The sequence below is a fragment of the Pleurodeles waltl genome, chromosome 4_2, assembly GCF_031143425.1.
Source record: "Pleurodeles waltl isolate 20211129_DDA chromosome 4_2, aPleWal1.hap1.20221129, whole genome shotgun sequence".
NCBI lineage: Eukaryota > Metazoa > Chordata > Amphibia > Caudata > Salamandridae > Pleurodeles > Pleurodeles waltl.
In genome coordinates this window covers 192,792,189-192,815,300 of record NC_090443.1, presented here as the reverse complement: position 1 = coordinate 192,815,300, position 23,112 = coordinate 192,792,189, and the positions used below count along the sequence as shown (strand labels likewise).

The window sequence follows — 23,112 nt, the reverse complement described above, 5'->3', positions numbered from 1 at the left end:
CTTCTGGTGGGCACTGACCTATAGGAAAAGTGAAGTAAAAATTGATGTTTCTAGCCGGTACATTTCATCTCACGCATTGTCAAACACCTCCCACACCGGCCCTGCCATACATACACACACAATCCAGACATGCTGGCCTGTCCCCCTCCAACCCTCTTCCATCCAAGACACTCCATACACTCCGGTGCCATCCACCATGCTCACAGTGTACTCACCTGTTTGTCTGGAGGAACGTACAGTTGCGTGTACTGGGGGAGGACACCATCCACCAGTTTCTCCAACTCCTCCAAAGTGAAGGCAGGGGCCCTTTCCACAGACACATTAGCCATCATCACTTCCAGACACAGGTCACAGCAGCACTTACAGTGCAGGTCCTCTCCTGTTGAAGGTCAGGTATCAAGTGAGGGAACAGTAAGAAAATGGCAGTCACGTCCGCGGCGGTGCGTACCGTCACCTCCGGTGTACATCGTCATTGGCTCCTGGGACCTATAGGGCCCAATGTTAACCAATGCTTAATTGCGCCGCGGTCTTCAACCGCCCACTTCGACGGTGTACAACGCCAGCGCAGTTACCTCATTTCCCCTTGTCCTACCTTACAGGTCAGGCAGCCGCCATTTCAGGGGGCCACATGGGATGAATAAAAACTGCGTCACACCTCTCTAGGCCGGGAATACAGACGGATACCGGCACATTGCTATTTTCCAACGTTTCAGCAAATAACACATTGTGATACCTCAGTGTTGGATGACCCTCTGCTCGCTGTTCTCCTCCATAGGGCACGTCTGCTGGGGCAGGTGATAAGATGGCAGCATCCTCCGGTGTACAGACCCCTGGTGGACCTGTCGACAATGGAAGAGTGACACATCATTATCACATACAGACTTGATCGTGCAACAATCATGGAACTGTGTGCCCAGTTGGAGCCGGACCTGATTTCAGCTGTCCGCCATCCTACAGGAATCCCCCCTCTAGTGCAGGTTCTGTCTGTACTCCATTTCCTGGCCAGTTGGTCTTTTCAAACAACAGTGGCCATGGCATCAGGGATTTCCCAGTCAATGTTCTCTAACGTGTTGTCCAGAGTCTTATCTGCCCTGCTGAAACACATGCGCAGCTACATCGTTTTCCCACAAGTGGAGGATTTTCCCACAGTGAAAGGTGACTTCTATGCCCTGGGACATATCCCCAAAATGATTGGTGCCATTGATGGAACACATGTGGCATTTGTCCCCCCCGCAGGAATGAACAGGTGTACAGAAACCGGAAAAGCTACCATTCGCTGAATGTGCAGACGGTGTGTTTTGCAGACCAGTACATCTCCCATGTGAATGCCAAGTATTCTGGCTCTGTGCATGACGCTTACATTTTGACGAATAGCAGCATCCCTTATGTGATGGGGCAACTCCTGAGGCACGGTGTGTGGCTAATAGGTGAGGCCAAGGTCCCAACACAGTTGACATAGGTGTCTGGGTATGGGGTTGGTAGGTTTCCCTGGGTTAGTGTCTGTCTAACAGTTGTCTCTCAACATTTGCAGGTGACTCTGGTTACCCCAACCTGTCATGGCTACTGACCCCAGTGAGGAATCCTAGGACAAGGACAGAGGAATGCTACAATGAGGCACATGGGCGTACTAGGAGGATTATAGAACGCATCTTCGGCCTCCTGAAGGCCAGATTCCAGTGCCTCCATCTTACAGGTGGCTCCGTAAACTATTCACCGAAGAAGGTGCGCCAGATAATCGTCGCCTGCTGTATGCTGCACAACCTGGCTTTGCGACACCAGGTGCCTTTTCTGCAGGAGGATGGGCCAGATAGTGGTCTTTTGGCAGCTGTGGAGCCTGTGGACAGTGAAGAAGAGGAGGCAGAAAAAGAAGATGTCGACAACCGAAACAACATCATCAGGCAATACTTCCAGTGAGACACAGGTAAGAAGATATAACTGTTTCCCACATCTCACACTATTGTTGAAGCTAGCATAAGTCTGTTATTTTCACTCAGTGTATGGACCTTGACTTGTTACTTTGCCTTTCCATTTCACCGATCTGGGTCCCACTTTGTGCCCTCTGCTATGTTTACTGCTGGCCTACAGCTGTGTTATATTGGTATGTGAACAAGTACATTGACATTGCTATATTCCAGAAGTTTTGCAATTACACATTAGTGAAAGCACAGACAGACTCCAGATTGTTTTGTGATTCAAGTGTGTTTATTTCTGTGCAAATAAGTGGAGGGGTGTGTGGAATGGGCTGGGGTGATGGTGGAGGAATATCCATGGCAGAGTTCAGTCTATTTGCTTCACAGGTGCATTGTCAAATGGGGCATAGGAAGTGGAGCAATGGCAGTTTAAGGTGGACAGGGTGACAAAGTGGGACAGAAGGGTGACATTCAGGGGGGTCTTATTTCCTGGCGGGGGTCTTGGCAAAGTTCTATGTCTTGTTCCTGGATCTCAGGGACCGTTTGCAGGGTGGTTTTCCATCTGCAGGGGGTGGGGTGCTGGTGGCCTGTTGTTCCTGTGGCGGTGCCTCCTGTCCACTAACGCCGGCGGAGGTAGAGGGCTGTTCATCATCCAGGCTAGAGTCAGGGGCCCGTTGGTGTGCCACTGTATCCGTCCTGGTGTTCAGAAGGTCTGCCAGCACCCCTGCAATGGTAACCAAGGCGGTGATGATGGACTTCAAGTCCTCCCTGATCCCCAGGTAGTGTTCCTTCTGCAGCCACTGGGTCTCCTGAAACTTGCCCAGTACCATGTCCATGGTCTCCTGGGAATGGTGGTAAGCTCCCATGATGTTGGCGAGTGCCTCGTGGAGAGTGGGTTCCCTGGGCCTGTCCTCCTCCTGTCGCATAGCAGTCCTCCCAGCTTCCGTGTTATCCTGTGCCTCTGTCCCTTGAACCGTGTGCCCACTGCCACTGCCCCCAGGTCCCTGATCGTCCTGTGTTAGTGGGGTTGCCTGGGTTCCCTGTAGTGGTGGACACACTGCTGATTGACGTGTCCTGGGGACAGAGGGATGGGCCCGCTGGGTGTGCTGTGGTGGTGTTTCCTGAGGGGGGAGGTTCAGTGGTGGCTTGTGACTGTGTCAGGGGAACCGACTGTCCCGAGGTCCCTGATGGGCCGGGGTTGGTCATCTTGATCCAGGCGTGCAGAGCTGCTGTCGTCACCGTGGGCCTCTTCTGGGAGGGGGGGACTGGATATGTTTGGCACCTCCTGTCCAGTGACGTTGGGTAGGGGTCCTGTTGGGGTGTAAATGCATAGTTATTGTATCTGTGTGTGCCATCTTGTGCAATGGGTGAGTTACCCTCTACTCCTGTGCTTGCATTATTATGGCCCTTGTGTGATTGGTGATTTTGGCGCATGAGTGAGTCTCTCTACTGGACATGCTTTGGTGATGGGTGTCCATGCATTGGTGTTACTTGCAGGGCTTGATTTTGGGATGTGTGGGTTGTGTTAGTGGGGTATCTGTGGGTAGTTGGGGTGATGGGTGTGCGGGTGAGGGTGGGAGTATGTGATGGCAAGCAGGTGGGATGGGGGGGATAAAGTAGTAAAGATTTGCCTTACCAGAGTCCAGTCCTCCTGCTACTCCTGCGAGGCCCTCAGGATGCATGATCGCCAAGACTTGCTCCTCCCATGTTGTTAGTTGTGTGGGAGGAGGTGGGGGTCCACCGCCAGTGCTCTGTACAGCAATCTGGTGTCTGGATACCACGGAACGTACCTTCCCCCATAGGTCGTTCCACCTCTTCCTGATATCATCCTGTGTTCTTGGATGCTGTCCCACTGCGTTAACCCTGTCGACAATTCTCCGCCATAGCTCCATCTTCCTTGCAATGAATGTCTGCTGCACCTGTGATCCGAATAGCTGTGGCTCTACCCGGACGATTTCCTCCACCATGACCGTGAGCACCTCCTCAGAGAACCTGGGGTGTCTTTGAGGTGCCATGATGTGGTGTGGGTGATGTGTGAGGTGGTGTCTGTTGTGATGTGTGAGGGGATGGATTGGTGTGTTGTTTGAGGTGCGTGGGCGTTTTATGAGTGATGGTGTTGTGAATCTGTGGATGCTGGTGTTGTGTTAGGTAGTCTCTCTCTCTGGCCTTCTTTCTGAATTTTGGTTGTAAGGGTTTGTGGGTGATGTGGGTGTGTGTTTTATATTGGATTGGGTGTGTGGGTATGGTGTGTATCAGGTGTGTGTATTTTGATTTGTCCAATGTGGTTGTGTTTTGTAAATGTGTGTGTATTTTGAGCGCAGTGGTGTGTACTGCCAATGGAATACCGCGGTTGAAAGACCGCCAGGTTGATTCGTGGGTCGTGATAGTGTGGGCATATTCCTGTTGGCGTAACGGTGTAGGTTTTGGTATCGCCAGTTTATCACTGACCTTTGGTGTGGCAGACTTGTGTGGGTGTCTGTATTGTGGCAGATTCCGAGCTGTGAGTCGTAATACCTTTAGCGGAATTCCACTGCCGCAACGGTATGTTGGCGGTCTTCTGCACGGCAGAAAGCGGCATTTACCACCAGGGTTGTAATGAGGGCCTATATGCTGGAAGTGCTAATCCATGATTACCAAATGGTAATTTATGATGGACATTTTTTTTTTAAATCATTGAGAAGCTTTTATTAGTGAAACTTGATGAACTTTCTAGAAGATCAATAACTGTTGTAAATAAGTGCAAATAGACTTTGGAGTATAGTTTTGATTTTGAGTTTGCTTTTTTCACGTTAATGAAAAAACACTTTTAAAAGCCGCTTTACATTTTTGATTTAGATTTTTTTATTTTCTTTTTGATTTTGAATTTCGGATTTATGATTTGCCTTTAGATAAGTCATGAATCCAGATCAAGGTAAACAGAGTAAATTTTTGTGTATTGCTTTAGCACTAGTGTATGTTATTGTAAGTATATTAGTAATTGCTGGATTGAGTGTGTCAGTGAAAGATAATTTAGAGAGCACAGTTACACCAGTGTATGGAGAAACACATACAAAACAAGATCAATTGTATGGGAATGAAAGATTGCTTCATCTTGACAACTCAAAGGGAGATTTGTCTTCTAATGCATACCACAGAGTACTGTATGAATACATTGAAACTATGGATGTGTGTGATTGTTATGTGTGTACGCATTCCTTCATCTGTACAGGAAGGAATTACATACCATAGTCTGCCTTTGACTTCTGGTATTAGCTGTAGTTTGTTATTAACATGTTTGTATGATCAAGAGTATATTCAATATTTCTATTCTAACTACAATATTGTATTTTCCTTTCTGCCTATTAATCAGCATTTGAGTAACATTGCTGAGGTAAAGAACATTGACATAGAGGGTAGTTTCTTTGAATCAACATTAACTTTTGGCACTGCTTATGCTCACAAGAATAACCTGACATGCATTCTTACACAAGTAGAAAAGGGTTTCATAAATCAAGTAGATGACAGAAGAAAACCAATAAAAATAAAAATAGAAAAGGGAATAGTTTTACAGGAATGGGCAAAAGATGCTACACATCTTCCAGGCGCTGATAAAAAAGGATGCTTGGCCTTAGATTGGCAAAATGTAGAGAAGCTATTAGGCCGCAGTCAAAGACTCATAATAAGTTTGTAGGAACTGGTAAATGTAGATGCTAAACGGACAAGTCCCAGCCATACCAGGTTTTTATTTAATTTGTGAAAGGAATGCCTTTTGTAAACTGCAGAAAGGTTGGTATGGTACATGCAATTTAGGGGTAACTTTTCTGAAAGTCTACAATGTGGAAAATTTTGACAATCCAGTGTGGAAAGGAAAATCTAATTCCAGGAGAAAGAAAGGAGCTAAAGCAGCAGAGATGACAGACAACATTTTTGGTGCAGTGATTCCATCTGTGGCTGTGATTCTAAATGACATCAAGATAAGAAAGTTGTCAACTATTGTCAATAAGATGTCAACTGATTATGCATGTTAGTGGATACGGAAATGGTTGTTATGAGATAAATGGTTTTGCAAAACTGTCTTGCGTTAGACATCCTATTGGCAAAATAAGGCGCAACAATGTAGCACGTACATCCCTGATAACAGTAAGGAGATAAGAAGATTCATACTGAATATGATAAACCTGACACATGACTTGAAAGATCTGAAAGAGACAAATGTCTGGGAATCTATAGGTAGAAGTTTTTCGAACGTTGGATCTTGGTTTAGAGATTTAGGAAAGGGACTTGTGAGAATGCTCCTGAAACCTTTGATTATGACTGTGTGCATTATTGTTGCACTTGGACTTTACGGAGCATATATTTTTTGGAAGAAACAAAGAGCTAAGAATAAACAGAGAGGGAAGAAATTGAAATGGAGAAAATGAGGTGCAGTTATTATAAGAACCTGAAGAGATTTGAGAATTACAGTAGACCAAGGCCATTACGTTATCAAACAACCAGGCTTTGAGTTGTCTCGTAACTGAGTGTCCTTCGGTGACAGTATAAATTGCTGTCAGAGGAGGGATTGTTAGAGTGGCATTTTTGGTTATACATTAGTGGCACAGAAGTCAGCAGTAGGCAACTCTTTATTTGCATTTAAAGGCCTAACAGAGATGAATTAACGTGTAATGTAAAGTGTGCACGTTTGCAATATGGTGGACTTTGTGCCTACCCATGTTGAGCATCGTGTTTACCATGGCAGATGTTGTACCTAGCTGAGTTTATTAACCCCTTCGCAGACAAGGTCATAACGGTTACGTCCTTGGCTGCGTTGCTGAGGCGCCAAGGAAGTAACCATTTCGTCCTTGGACCGTCTCGTTCCCCCCATGAGCCTCACCTCAGCGCCCCTAGGGCAGGGATGGAAGGGGAATCGCTTCCCCTTCTACCCCGCCCGCCAAATCCCCCCTTGGCCCCACTGCACACACATCGGAAGAGAAATGCTAAAGCATTACTCTTCCAATCATGTGATGGGGGCCTGAGAGACTTCAAAGGGAAGGAAAGGAATTTTCTTCCCTTTAATGTCTCTTAGAGCATTTCAGCAGCCGGATCGTGAAGCGATCCGGCTGCAGAAATGCCCACTAGACACCAGGGATAATTTTCAAAAAGGAAATTGGCATAAGCGGAGCGACCCCTTGGGCAAGGGGGGCAATTATTTTCCAGGCCTTTCTGCCCCCCCAGGGGTATATCGGCCTATTGCAATTAGAAATATGGGGGGGCAGAAACCTCTAGGCACCAAGGATATTTTTTTTTGTTTTCTTTCTTTCTTTTTTTTTTCAGAGGTGGGGAGCGACCCCTTAGGCAAGGGTCGCTCCCCTAGGGGGCAAATTATATTTAGGCCATTTCTGCCCCTCTTGGGGGCAGATCGGCCTATTTTTATTAGACCAATCAGCCCCCGAGGGGGGCAGAAACAACTAGACACCAGGGAGTTTTTTTTAAGATCAATTTCACGCAGGGGGAGCGACCCTTTAGGCAAAGGTTGCTCCCGGGTGGGGGAGCAAATGTATTTTAGGCCATTTCTGCCCCCCCTGGGGGCAGATAGACCTATTTTAATTAGGCCGATCTGGCCCCAAGGGGCACAGAAACCACTAGGCACTAGGGATTTTTAAAAAAATTGTTTTACAGGTGGGGAACCGACCCCTTAGGCAAGGGTCGCTCCCCTTGGGGGCAATTTTAGTTTAAGCCATTTCTGCCCCTCTTGGGGGCCTATCGGCCTATTTGTATTAGGCTCTTGGGGGCAAAGACACCAGGGATTTTTATTTTTAACATTTTCTTTACAGATGGGACGCGACCCCCTAGGCAAGGGTCGCTCTCCTGGGGGACTAATTTATTTTAGGCCATTTCTGCCCCCTTGGGGGCAGATTTGCCTATTTCTAATAGGCCGATCTGCCCCTATGGGGGGCAGAAACCACTTAGGCACCAGGGATTGGTGTGTATGTGTGTGTTTTGTTTGGGGGGCAGCTCCGTGGGCAAGGGTCACTCCCTATAGGGGCACATTACAGTTTGCCATATCTGCACCCCTTGGGGGCAGATCGGCCTATTTGTGGAAGGCCCATCTGCCCCCAAGGGGGGCAGAAAGACCACCAGAGACCAACAAAGATTTTTTTTTCAAAGAAAGAGGGTGGGTGTATGACCATACCCCCACCCCAAATAAATGGGGCCAAAGTTGTTCTGCTCACCGGTGGGCAGATGGGGCAATTACCCCCGATTCACTCCCTGCAGGTGGGGACAGAAAACCTACTAGATGCAAGGGAATTAAAAAAAAATAGTGGAGTGGTGGCTACCAACCAGTATGGGCATGGTGATGCCCCCACCCCAACTGAAGAGGGTAACAGTCTTTCAGCTCTTCCCCACACACTAAAATATCTTATACCACAGCAAGCAAGAGGACATTCAATTATTTTGTATTTTAGTTTTACGTTTGGGCAATGAGAGCTCTTCTAACTCTCAACATTGTCCCCCTTGGAATGGTGAGGGCTGCACTCTTTGGACTTTGGGACGCTGCCATATAGAAAAATCCACAAGACCTAGACACATCTGAAAACTATACATTTGGGTGAGTCCAGGGTGGTGTGCTTCACATGCACCGCACCATTTTCTTAACCACAGAGCCCTGAAAACTTCCAACTTTGCTGAAAATCACACATTTTTCCCACATTTTTGTGATGGAACCTTCCGGAATCCACAAAATTCCTACCACCCACCATCGTCTCATCTATACTGATAAAAATTCTGCGCCACTTTTCAGCCTGAAAATGTTTTTTTTTTTCAAACTGCCCTTTTAGAACCCTCAATTTTAACATGTTTTTCCCTCTTCCCTGTCACAGGCACTTGGCTCACCTACACAAGTGAGGTATCATTTGTACCGGGAGACTGAGGGGAATGTTAGGTGGTAGGAGATTTGTCCTGTTGCAGTGATTCCACACAGAAATGTGGGAAAGATTGTCATTTTTTAGCTAAATGTGAGGTTTGCTGAAGATTGTGCGTAAGAAAATACTGAGGGATCCACGCAAGTCACACCTCCCTGGACTCCCTCAAGTGTCTAGTTTTCAGAAATGTTTGGGTTTGGTAGGTTTCCCTATATGGCTGCTGAGCCCAGGACAAAAAACGCAGGTGCCCCTCCACCCCCCCCCCTGCCAAAACAGGTAGTTTTGTATTTGATCATTTTGATTTGTCCACATAGTGTTTTGGGGCATTTCCTTTCACCAGCACTAGGCCTACCCACACAGGTGAGGTACCATTTTTTTTTCAGGAGACTTGGGGGATCGCTGGGTGGAAGTAAATGTGTGGCTCCTCTCAGATTTCAGAACTTTCTGTCACCGAAATGTGAGGAAAAAGTGTTTTTAGCCAACTTCTGAGGTTTGCAAAGGATTCTGGGTAACAGAACCTGGTGAGAGCCCCATAAGTCACCACATCCTGGATTCCCCCAGGTATCTAGTTTTAAAAAATGCACAGGTTTGGTAGGTTTCCCTAGGTGAATGCTGAGCTAGAGGCCCAAATCCACAGCTAGGCACTTTGCAAAAAACAGCTCTGTTTTCTTTGAGAAAATGTGATGTGTCTACGTTGTGTTATGGGGCACTTTTTGTTGCGGGCACTAGGCCCAACCACAGAAGTGAGGGACCATTTTTATCGGGAGACTTGGGGAATTCTGGGTGGAAGGAAATTTGTGGCTCCTCTCAGATTTCAGAACTTTCTGTCACCGAAATGTGCGGAAAAGGTGTTTGTTTGGCCACATTTTGAGGTTTGCAAAGGATTCTGGGTAAAAGAACCTGGTGAGACCCCCACATGTCACCACATCCTTGATTCCCCTAGGTATCTAGTTTTCACAAATGCACAGGTTTTGTAGACTTCCCTAGGTGCCGGCTGAGCTAGAGGCCAAAATCCACAGTTAGGCACTTTGCAAAAAACAGCTCTGTTTTCTTTGTGAAAATGTGATGTGCCATGTTGCGTTTCCTGTCGTGGGTGTTAGGCCTACCCATGCAAGTGAGGTACCATTTTTATCAGGAGACTTGGGGAAACACAGAATAGCAGAACAAGTGTTATTGCCCCTTGTCTTCCTCTACATTTTTTCCTTCCAAATGTAAGACAGTGTGTAAAAAAGACGTCTGAGAAATGCCCTGTAATTCACATGCTAGTATGGGGACCCCAGAATTCAGAGATGTGCAAATAACCACTGCTTCTCAACACCTCATCTTGTGCCCATTTTGGAAATACAAAGGTTTTCTTGATACTTATTTTTCAGTCTTTATATTTCACCAAATGAATTGCTGTATACCCGGTATAGAATGAAAACCACTGCAAGGTGAAGCTCATTTATTGGCTCTGGGTTTCTAGGGTTCTTGATAAACCTACAAGCCCTATATATCCCCGCAACCAGAAGAGTCCAGCAGATGTAACGGTATATTGCTTTCACAAATCCGACATCGCAGGAAAAAAGTACAGAGTAAAACGTGGAGAAATCAGCTCAATTTCAATATTATGTCATTTCAGCTGTTACTGTCTGTAGGAATGCCTTGTAGGATTTACACAAATGACCCCTTGCTGAATTCAGAATTGTGTCTACTTTTCAGAAATGTTTAGCTTTCCGGGATCCACCATTGATTTCACACCCATTTCTGTCACTAACTGGAAGGAGGCTAGAAGCACAAGAAATAGTAAAAATGGGGTATGTCCCAGTAAAATGCCAAACTTGTGTGAAAAAATGTGTTTTACTGATTCAAGTCTGCCTGTTTCTGAAAGCTGGGAAGCTGGTGATTTTAGCACTGTAAACCCTTTGTTGATGCTATTTTCAGGGGAAAAAAACACAAGACTTCTTCTGCAGCCTTTTTTTTCCATTCTTTTGAAAAAAACGAAATGTTTGCTGTATTTTGGCTAATTTCTTGGTCTCCTTCAGGGGAACCCACAAACTCTGGGTACCTCTAGAATCCCTAGGATGTTGGAAAGAAAGGAGGCAAATTTGGTGTGGGTAGCTTATGTGGACAAAAAGTTATGCGGGACTAAGCGCAAACTGCTCCAAATAGCCAAAAAAAGGCCTGGCACCTGAGGGGGGAAAATGCCTGGCAGCGAAGGGGTTAAATGCTAACCTGATTTATAACAATGTTTGAAAATAATTAATCATTAGAATGACCTATTGTAATTAGAAAATAATTATTCTGATTAATATGAGTTATTAGTTTAAAGCATGGGTACTTGCAAACATTTTCCAAGGAGCCACACAGTATTGTTTGTGATGTGACGGAGTGCCGCATTGATGGCAGCAGGGTGGCGGGCTGGAGGTGGGGGACGGTGGCAGTAAGGTAGATATTGGAGAAGTGAAGCATATGCATCTAGGGCCTCATTTAGGAGGCGTTTGTGCCACTGGAGCGCCACTTTTAGTAACGCTTTGGTGGCTCTGTGTCCTGCTCCATATCTACAAGGTGGCATTAAGCCATTATGTGGCTTAATGAGGCCTTGTAAATATGGGCAGTTTTCTGCCGCAAAGGGGCGATCAATGGGTGTTGATGTGGGAGTACCCACACAACACCCATTGCTTTTTGATGCTGCCTCAATTTTTCAAGAAATCGCAAACCCGAGGCAGCACCAAAAACGAATGCCACCACTTTTATTTCTCCTTGTTTTTTGCTCTTTCTTTGTCTGCTGCACATATAGAAGGAACAAATCACCGTTAATGATTGTTTATGTGCAGGAAGGTGTCCTTTCCTGCACATAAACAATTACCTCCGCAACACAGGCATCCATTGTGCAAGGGTGGCTGCATTGGTGCTAGGCCGCAGATTTAGTGCCAGTGCAGGGGAAAACACGGGGATGCACTGTATTCTTGTAAATACGGTGCATCCCTGCGTTTTGGAAATGCTGCAGCTCGGAGCAGCAGTATTGCTTACATCACCACGCTGCACCATTTCCTACCAAGTGAGGCCCCTAGTGACTGAATTGCACAATGTGAAACAAGAAACTTGGGTATAAATCCCAGCTTCTCCACTTAACCAAATTGTGTGATCCTAGGCAATAGTTATATTTCACTTTACCTCCCTTTTTCCCTTTTTCTTCATTATCACATATGAGGACCTTGAAATTCATGACTTCAGGATGTGCGCTGTACAAAACCTTCTGTCTCTGATTTAGTAAACTATAATGTTGTTCATGTAAAATAGAAACCCAGGCCTCCAAAAGAGTTAAAATAACAACCGACTTGCCTCTTAGATCACAATTCACCTTGTCATGATAGGGGTATGAATGAAAGTTTCTAAATTTATGCTTGAAAACATTAACTAAAAAAATACTTCTTAATGCACTGTTATAATCATATAACTGATATTATCTACTAAGGTGAAACAGTTCTTCATGTAATGAAATGCACTTTTGAATTTCCAAACAGACTTTATCATACTTTTATACTTTTGCTGCAAGATGTCTATTAATGAAGGTGTTTTTAAATTAGGAGGTGCAGCACACCCTAGTTGCTTCCTTTCTTCAACTTCAATTAGCCTTTAAATAAATAATTGCCTGTTTATTTAACATTTTTAGTATTAGTGCTGGGTCGAGTAAACAGCAGCACAGTGCTGCTGTTGAGCATGGGCCTGCTTCTAAAGGTCAGGAGGGCCACATGCGACCCCCAGGACGTATTTTGAATATCACTGTTTTAAAGTTACACGTGTGCAGAAAAATAAATGCACGTCTCAGTCATACTTAATGTGATGTGTCAACAAAAATTGCAATTAATACTGAAAATGATTTACATAGTTTATGATATAATATTAATGAGATATATTCATGAGTGGTTTTTTATTTTGCGTGCTTTTAACAATGATTATATTAATGCACTGTATTTCTTGTGTTGGCATAACTCAGCCCGAAGCTTCATATTCACAGCAATAATGAAAAGTTGAATCATTTCTTTATCTTTAACCTGAATTGTTTCATTAGGCTGTTTCGCATGTTTAATAAAAAGTTCTATGGTATTGTGTGTAAACTGATTTTGCAGTAACCTTAAATTGTTGATTAGAACTTGAGGACTGGAAAGTAAAGCAGTACTAATGTTTAAAATATTTCTTGCCATGTGAAAGGAGAAAACTGTTGTGAGCCATGGAAAGATTTTGGATTGTATTAACTAAATGTATTGAGTTGCTAGTTGCTACTGGTGTCGCACGGAAGGGGAGATGACTTTGCATCTGCCTGAGAAGATCTGAAGATGTGGCAAACCTAGTGGGTGTTTAAAATTTAATTGGACATTTATGCTTCTACAACATATGGTTCTACACATTGGACCAATCAAATTACATTGGACATTTCTAGTTAGGCAGAAGCTTTTAATCAGTCTTCTTTTGGTCCCCAGTGCTGTTACATCCTCTTGTTGGGTTCCCTCCTTACCATTGTATTATTCATGCCCCTTTGAATGTAATTGTTAATTTATCCCAAGTCCGTTCCTGATGTGCAGCCCGTGTTCTGCATTTCCTGGTGGTGTTTCCTGATATACTCTGCTGGATCTGACATGTTCTGCTTTGGTCTCTAATTTGATTGCTGTTTCCGGAAGAGGTATAAAATTGCAATGCTATTTTTTCCCTTGCCTTATTTTAATTAGTTTAGCATGCTGACACCTGTTTTCTTTTTCTTTTTAGTAGTCAGTTTAATCTAACCCGAGACAGATTATTTTTCCAAATTATTTTTTCCTTCTTCTCTTCTTACGTTTGTCCCCATATGTCAGTGCGTTCCCGCACACACTTGTCCTAATTTACGATAGTTGTAGGGAATAACCATCCTACTAATATTGATAAGTTGATTTTTAAAACCACACTCTCAAATTGAATGTGTTATTTGTTTTTGAAAAACCTTAAATTAAAATCTTGTGCCTTGGTAACCATCCTCACAAAATTGATATACTGAACTTTGAATTTGATTATTGACCAATGTCACCATCTAATGATTTAATGTTTCCGTCGCACAAATTCAAAATTGTTTGTGTAATTTTGCTGGAATGTTTAATGGTATTGATGCTGAGTAGATTAAACATATTTCACAGATTTGGTCAGCCTATGATTTTCATTTATCTTTCTAACTTAGTTTTGCACACTATTTGCATGAGTTTGGCTTTGTGGTTGTAATAATGCTTTGAAACTTTCCATTGATTGGAGTTTTGTTTCCATGGCAAAATTGGTTATGGTGTTTAAAGTTGCTGTTTTGATTGAGATTTGATTTAATGTATTTGGTTTACCACACTCTTCACTGGGTCCAAAGATCCCATCGACCTTGGGTGCGGGGTTTTCGAATCCTGCCATAGAAGAAAAAGCGTGCTCGCAAGCCTAGATATCAAACCTGCTCTGTGCTAGTTACATGAATTGTCCAAAGCACTTGGCACTAAAATGTAGTCTGCCCTGGTAAGAATGTCAGTCAAAGCAGAACCTAGATTAGTATTCAATACAAGATTGGCAATCACATGTAGGGCCAAGGCTGTTATCCAGGAAGGAAGATTGACACACCATTCAAGTATGGCTCCTGGAATGTGGTTGTCACCAAACAAATTTTGATAATGGCAAAACACGGCCATGAAATTCACAAGAAACGTTCTTATGTTCAAGAGTCTGCCAAAGTGCATGACAGTGCATGACCTGCTTAGACCCCACAACCCACCCTGCGACCATCACCCTGAGAAGGGCATACTGGTGGAGTGCAGCATTACTGACACACCTGTCAGTAGTCAGAATTTCCTAAAGGAAATTCCAATTTAAGAAATTGTCCCCAGCCAGGAACTTTTCAAATTTCCCAATACCATTGTTATGTGGGCTGTTTTGGTCTTGTTCCACCCAACTGACTTCACAACAAGCTATTGACTTTGAATACTACTGGGCATATGCAGTCAGAAAGAACTGTGCATCACTGAATCATTGATCATCATTTGGCTAAAGTGTTTTTGACGATGTGTTCATTGTCTAGTTTTGTGAGGGGGAATGTACTGTAACACCCAGGATTGATATCTGACCTCAGGTGCCTTGGTGATGTCAAACAACCCAATGCTTGCAATTGGGTGCAAACTTAAAGGCCAAGAAATGAGAAAGGAAATGCGCAAGCCTTACTCTGAGGCAAGACAGCAAAAACAGACTGCCCTGTGTTAGCATCCTGCTCATGCGCAATAGTACCCAGCGTTGGACAACATATTATCATAACAAAAATCAGTAAAGTTGTTGTGCATTGGCAAGTCTATGGGCCCATGGTTCTGTGATGTCATTTTCATGACATCATCACAGATCAGGGGTTTGTAATGTCAGTGGGGCTACCCTTAAGATATTGTTGCGCTGACTTCACACTCTGAGGTATTTCTCTCTAAAGGGCATGAAATGCAACAGCACTGTTACTGCTGTAAAGACAGGAGTAGATTTACAAAAAAACATTAATCATTATGTCAAAATTGTATACTGTACCTTTTGATAAGAGGGATCTTGGTGTTCCAGTTGTTAAAAGATCCTGATATAAACACCTCCTTCCCACCCATTCCCCAGCGTATGACAGTGGGGCGTGCCTGAGACGTTGTCTTTGAAGGGTCATCTGAATCTGATTGCCACGACACAAATTCTTTATCATCCAGCAGCTTTAGGAATAAAAAGAACAATTGCTTCATTCAGAAAAGAGATATAGACTGTTTTCATTACAATAATATATTGCCTCTATATTTACCCCAACTCCCTCCACCACTGGCGGCCCTCGCAAGGCAGCACCAGTAGCATGTGCTGCACATATTCAAGGAAAGCAGATGCTATTTCAGGTGCTCCACCTAGGCCACACTAACCTCTAGGCAGAGAATGGGCTCAGAAAGGGATGCAAGCTTGCCAACTCACCTGGTGCCACCATGAGACACACTATATTGGCTCCCTTCAGACAGTCTCCCGGTTAGGAGCAGATATCGCATGGTGACAGGAAAAAAGGAGCTGAAAGAGCAAAAAAACACTGTAAACAGGATATTTTCTGCTCATATTCGGAGGCTTTGAACTGCCTACATCCGTTAAGGGGTGAGAAAACACCCAAGAACATCAGCACCATGCTCAGCAAGCGTTTTATTTTTGGAGGTGGGGTTTTGGGGGGATGAGGTGATAATGTCTCGTAGGTACTGCTCAGCATGACGACCCACCTCCTCCAAGGTGCGCCCTCCCTCCTCACACTGTGCAATTTTTGTTTTAGTTGGCAGTTTGGCAGGTGTATTGTTTTTCTTTTTTGTTTCTCTCTTCAGACACTTGCTGCTGCTGCCCAGTTGTTCGGGGAATTAGCTTGTATTGCTGCTCATTCGTTGATCTAAAGAGTGTTAATCTCAGCCCATTAGCAGTGAGATTCTAGCATCTGACATTAAAGGGCTGTCTTTGCCCACTCAAGCACTGGGTGGTTTAATACTCCGTTGCTTCAAAAAAGGCTAATTGTTTGGAACTAAGTTTTATTTTACATTTCATGGATCGCATCATAATAGCTCCACTCAGAGCCCAAAGCTTGTTTTTATGGGCAAGCACAAAGTGGTACGTCCATTCTGTAATCTCTCTTTGGGCTTGAAACCAGGCCCATGCCACGAAAGTCACTTGCATTGGTTCGTGGTCTTGCCTTTTAAAATCCGCTTGCTTTCATTTGTGACAGGCATGCATACGTCATGCCTTTTCCGGTGTTTAGCCCACCTACACAGCACCAGTAAAGTACAAAAAAAATACAAGGCTCGATGTTTTCAGCCTGGAGTTCGGACTACTTTATCTGTTTATTTTCCACGCAGCTCGATCGCGCTGCATTTTACATCGTGTTGTGTTTTTTTTTTGCTTTACAACGCTAATAGCTCTAACTCGAACAAATGCGAGACCTGTTGCATTGAACATGCTTGTTGCACTTGGGGTGTCTAAAGTTCAAACACATAACTTAATGCACAAACCTCAGGCACAAGTTGGAAGCAGAGAGAACCAATCGTTGTCACTGTTTCTGACGTGTTCTGTTCAACATTCATGCATTACCTCAGAGAAATTCTGACATATCTTGGGACTTAAGACACTTCACGTGCAAAAAAAGCCGCTACTTGGTTTAGCACTGAGCCATTATTATATGGCCCAAGACGTCTGACTGTTGATACTGTCATTTTCAGGGCCACTGGACTCATGCATTTCTGGGCGGAGCTGGCTTTAGGGCGGCGCGACCGGTGTGGCCGCACTGGGCGCTGACCTGGAGGGGGGGGCTGTGTTGAGCAATAACTTACGATTTAAAAGCACCTGCAACAGAGGTCCATTTGCATCCAGTTATCCGGCAGCAATAAAAATGTCAAGATAACACTTGTGATTAATGTTCCTGCTAGAGAGAGAGAGATTGGAGTTTTGTCTAGTGGCAGTTTTGATTCGCCATAAAGTAGCTGTGACAATGGCTGAAGGTAAGAACAGGAATCAGATCACTGGGTTAACGTGCGTATGTTTATTGTAGAAAGCTGTTAGTTCTTCCGAAGAGGAAGCATCCCAACCTCCGCCTCCCTCTGCAACCGTCCTTCCTTCTCGCACTTCACGCTCCAGATTCTCTCTCACACTCACACATTCTCAGAACCCGAATATAGAATATAACACTTCTCCCTTCCTTAACACGAAACAACAGGGAAAAACATAAACATTTGAAATACAAACTCATTATAACAAACTATAGTACTTTGGAAAACAGGTTCTTTACAACATGTCATAGTCTTTGAGATGTGAAGGAGGTTTGACGGATCTGTTCGATCTCCTCACATCTGACCTGCTTGACAACTCTTCAGTGGTATCCTTCCGACTACTTGAGTCTGAGTTCTGTGTGGAATCTCCAACGGCCTTTCTATGGAATACAACTTTACACAAGGAATTGGGATCTCCTCTAAATTTGACAATTCTATTCAAATTCCAAATTCTATTATCATCTGTTTTCACAGCATTGGTAAATAGTTTCACAACCTTCATGGGACCAGAGAGTTTCTTTTTCATCAGCGGATTCTTGATAAGAACCCAATCATCAACATTAATTACAGTTTTCTTCACAGCATGGGTCCTATCGAAATTAATTTTACTTTTCACCCTCTTCGCACACTCCTTGGACATCCAATTATCATTCACCACCACCCTACCTCTACCATCAAGTAGGCCATTAACCCAACTAGGTTCCAATTCAGAGTTTCCACGCCTAGCTCGAAATAGGGCAAAAGGTGTCTCCCCCGTAGACGTGTGAGGGGTATGTCTATAGATATAGGGGGTTATTCTAACTTTGGAGGAGGTGTTAATCCGTCCCAAAAGTGACGGAAAAGTGACGGATTTACCACCAGCCGTATTACGAGTCCATTATATCCTATGGAACTCGTAATACGGCTGGTGGTATATCCGTCACTTTACCGTCACTTTTGGGACGGATTAACACTCCTCCAAAGTTAGAATAACCCCCATAGACCTTTTTTAATACTTCCTCCTTCCAGTTCAATTGGTTGTCTTTAGCAAAGGAGATGGTTTCTTTGAGGACGCGCTTAAATCATTCCATCATACCATTACACTCAGGATGGTACAGGGCACAGAGTTTGTGTTTGATACCACACCCATGCAAAAAATCATTCATTTCCCCAGAAACCAACTGTACCCCATTATCAGTGAGAATGGTAATGGGTATGCCTTCTTGAATTATTAACTTCTTGAAAAATGTAATCACTTTGTTAGTTTCGATACTTCCAGTAAAACTTACCTCAGGCCACCTTGAAAACATATCAATAACCACAATCACGGAGAGGCGTGGCTACGGGCGTCAAGATGGCGGTCGCACTCTGAGAGTGCTCTGGACCCCTCCGTCATCCGCTCGAACATTCTGCCTTCCTGGGTTCTGTTCCCCTGCTCCGTGGAATGCCGAGCGTGCCCTGGTGACGGCAGCCCCTGGTGGGCCGAAAGCGGGGACGCCCGGGGGACGCACGACCCCGAAAACAGACCTGGCGCGCTGTGCGCGCGGCGCTTGGAGTGGGCCGTCCAGCGCCTGGGGCTGAAGCATCGGCTCCCGGCCGGAGCATCTCCGCAAGGGTGAGCGGAGACTGCCGGCGCTCAACACTGAGCGCGCGCACTGCACCGGAGCGGCCGGGGGCTTGGGCGGCACCCGGCGCGCTCCCATTGACTGTGGCCGGGACGGGAGGACTGCGGGGCCGGCCGGCCCGCGCACATCCAATCCTCTTGGAGACTGGCCTCCCCCCGGGACCTGGACGCTCCCCCTTGGGCCCGAGGCTGGAGCGGAGGCCGCGGAGACACCTCGGGCCCTCGGGGGTCAGAACTTGACTTTTGTGGAGGTCGGGGAGGGGATGCAGGGGCTGTGGGATCTGCGCCCCCCCCCCCAGCGGGAATTTGAGCGAGGAGCGTCCGGTGGCAGAAACCAGGCCTGGGCACCCACAAAGAGAATCGACCAGAGGGACTTGGGTGGTCTGGCCGGCCCGCCGTTGTGTTGGGCGGCGGTCGGACGAGACCCTCCCAGCAGCGATCAGAGGCGACATCATTGGGCTGGAGGAACCACTGGGGGCCCCGGATCCCCGCCGCACGGCCTGGATGCACGTGGACAGCTTTGTCTCTGCAAGTGAAAGGAAGAAGGGAAACCAATTCTGGAGGCTGTGGTGCCCGCCACACCTGAGTCTGCGAAAGCGCGCCAAGGCACCGGAACACCGTAGACGACCAACGACTGGCAACCGCTGGGTCAGAGCAGCACTGGGTACACGCGGTAAGTGGCCCCAGACATCCAATTAAAAAACATTTCCCGGTTTTGTGGACCCGACGGGAGGGGTGTCCCCCACCGCTGAACGGGCCGGGAAGCTCGCTGTGACTGGGGGGTGGAGAACCTCTCTGCCTCCGGTATCGTGAATTAGTCGAAGAACTTGATACCCCGCCCCCTGACTATTGATCCGCGCACCGGCATCTTTGGTTGCTCACGCACTGGGATCTATTGGACCTGGAGTTGCCTTGTGGGGGTAGGGGAAAGGCCCGCGAGGTGACCAACCCTGGTCCACACGGACGAACAACACGCCAACTGCCCTCGCCTGCCCCAAAAGAAAGATGGGAAAAGACAGAGCCTCAAGGCAAACGCAGCCCTCCCAGCAGAGGATTGATCAATTCACTACACCAGCGGCTCCTCGGAATGGTGGCGACACTTCGTCCAACGACCCTTCCCCGGACGGGGTCAATGCTATCCTTCAGGCAATCCAAACATCACAGCGGGCAGTGGAAACCAAAATTGGAGAGGTGAGGGAAGACATGGGCCTCATGAGACAAGATCTTAGAAATGCAATGGGCCGAATCACAGAGATGGAGAGCCGTGTCTCCCAAACAGAAGACGACTTGACTGACCTCAGAACCAAGGTGGCCCAACTACAAACTCGAACTGGCGAGCTACACCGCCGGGCCGAGGATGCCGAAAATCACTCCCGGCGCAACAACCTACGTTTCGTTGGCATTCCGGAGGGCGCAGAAGACAGCAAAGCCCCTGAGTTTTTGGAAAGTTGGATTAAGTCCTGGATGCCAGAAAACACTCTCTCACCATGGTTTGCGATTGAACGTGCACACAGAGCCCTGGCCCCGCGGCCTCCGCCGGGCGGGCCTCGGAGACCCATGATCGCACGCTTTTTCAATTTGAAAGACCGAGACGCCATCGTCAGAGAAGCCAGGCGCTCCCCCAACCTCCTCTGGGATAACCAAAGAATTTTGATCTTTCCAGACTACACCCGAGAGGTCCAGGCCAGGCGTCGTTCGTACGAACAGGTAAAGCAAAAGTTAAGAGCGATGCAACTCTCCTACATGCTCCTCTTTCCCGCATGCCTAAAGGTCATCCTGGCCGGCAAAACACACTTTTTTTAATCACCTGAGGAGGAGTGGGAATGGCTCACAGAGGAAAGTATTGAGGCCCAAAAGGGTCACGCCGGCTCCTCCTCCGGGGGCCCCCTGGGGGGGGGGGGGAACTGACCCCCTAATGGACACGCGAAGAGGTCGGAAGCGCACGAGGTCCAGGTGCGGGAGGCAAAGGAACTTTGGTGCACCAGCGGAGGGGGGTGCTCAGCCCGACCTGAACTCCCCGGCGACTGAGGGGGGTAAGGACTCCTCGGTAGCCCGGGCACTAAAGGGAGATGCGGAAGTCGATCGTCTGAGCCAGTCCCCAACACTTGGTTAATGTGGCTTTAAATATACTGGGCTCCGGCAAGCCAGGGGCCGGACCACAATGACTACAATGGATACTGAGCTGTTCAGGTGGAACAGGACCACATACACATTGACATAACACAACATGTTCCAATTCCCCCTTAGGGCAGGAGTTCATTAGTTGATTGCAAATGATCCGTTACGAAGGAGGGGTCCAACACTCCATTTAGTGGCAGTCCTTATGACTGTGACACCCCGGTTGGGTTTTTAAGAGACAGATGCTTCCAGGGTAGAAGTATGGGGTGGTGGCGGTTGAAGGGTACAAAGGTTTCATTAGGGTTTAGTAACGTTGTTTTGGTAAGTTTCCTTAGTTGCACCTGCACCTGTCATAACGATCCTCTTCACCTAGAACATTCGTCCTCGGGTCCCCGAATGGGCTCACAACACTTCAACACATGGCCACTATGCACACAATTCCCTCTCTGACACAGATTCTTAAATGGAATGTGAACAGTCTCTTGGACAAAATTAAGAGATCCGCGGTATTCAGCACCTTGCGCAGATATGCCCCTTCGGTGGTCCTCCTACAAGAGATCCACCTACTCGCCACTAAATGCCACTTGTTGGCACGGGGCTTTGACAGGGTTTTCCATGCAGGATTCGCAACAGGCTCTAGGGAAGTAGCTATTCTATTACACCGTTCACTACCCATAGTGGTTACCACCACACATTCAGAACCACAGGATAGGTTTGTAACGGTGACCGGCACGCTGCAGGGATTGTCGTTTAATCTTGTGTGTGCCTATGCACCACCAGCCGGCTTTGACACCTTTTTACTTGCACTCCGACAGGTGCTGACGGGCCTCCCCCAGGGACTCACACTAATTGGGGGGGACTTCAATTCTGTCCTGGACCCAAAACTCGATGTGTCTGGATCTATATCCACCACTTGCTCTGGGAGGGAGTCAACCTTGAACAGATGAGCCACGGGTCTGGGCCTCTGCGAAGTGTGGGGGACCTGGCACCCTAGGTCGAGACAATACACACACACCTCAGCTGCCCACCACTCACAGGCCAGGATCGACCTCGTGTTTATGCCCACGCTGGATATTTCTAGGGTCACTGGCGCAGAGATATTACCTCGCGGTGTCTCAGACCATTCCCCAGTACGTATCCGGTTGATGACGTCGACCCGACCCAGCGCCCAACGTGGCGTATGAATGCGTGGTACCTGCAAGACAATGACTATACCCTCGAGATAAGGGACCATCTTACCCAATATTTTGAGCAGAACTTAGGGTCCGTGAAGTCCCCGGGCAAGATATGGGCGGCGTGTAAGGCCACACTTAGAGGCTACGCTAAACACTGTGTGCGTGCCCGAGTACATGCACGCAACTCAAAGGTGGCAGATCTCGAAGCCAAGGCATTAGACCTTGAGCGATTGGAGACCTCCTCCACCTCTGCGTCAGGGTTAGGGAGGAAATAAAACAACTAGTACTAGATTCTGCAAAACATGCCTGGAGAGCATCGGCAGCCCACGTGTACGGCTGGGGAGACAAGAACGGCAAACTCTTACATTGGTTAGCCTCGCGCCCACTAGCCGGCAGAGTTATCCCCGAGGTTACAGACAAAACGGGCTCACTCGCGAAGACTCCTACCGAAATTGCTCAGAGTTTTGCCTCCTACTATGCACAATTATACGAGGAACGCCCGCGACCTCCGGCTGAGATGGAGTCCCCCCTCTTTAACGACATTGTCCTTCCTAAGATATCACCAGCGACCAGTGAAAACCTAGATGAACCCTTAACGCTGGCCGAGATCACAGCAGCAATATCCAGCCTGTCCTCGGGCAAAACGCCCGGCCCAGACGGCTTCCCGTCGGAACTTTACAACAGGTGTGGAGATATTCTGGGCCCCCAACTGCTTAGCATGTATGACGAAGCTGAGAAGACCGGCTGTTTCTCTGCTGGGATCGATCAAGCTACAATAGTAGTAATCCCGAAGACCCAACCGCTGTCGCGTAACCACTCGGCGTATAGACCCATCTCACTCCTGAACACTCGCGACCAGGTTGAAGTAAG

At 46.7% G+C, this 23,112-nt stretch overlaps 1 protein-coding gene across 2 annotated transcripts in view; it reads right to left on the bottom strand.

Moving 5' to 3' along the window:
* LOC138292458 (5'-AMP-activated protein kinase subunit beta-2-like) overlaps positions 1-23,112 on the bottom strand; it is a 1,223,251-nt gene that overhangs the window by 866,219 nt on the left and 333,920 nt on the right. For both annotated transcript variants that reach the window (XM_069231076.1, XM_069231075.1), the window contains one exon: positions 15,335-15,501. In XM_069231076.1, coding sequence (XP_069087177.1) covers positions 15,335-15,501 — 167 coding nt within the window. The remainder of the gene's footprint in view (positions 1-15,334; positions 15,502-23,112) is intronic.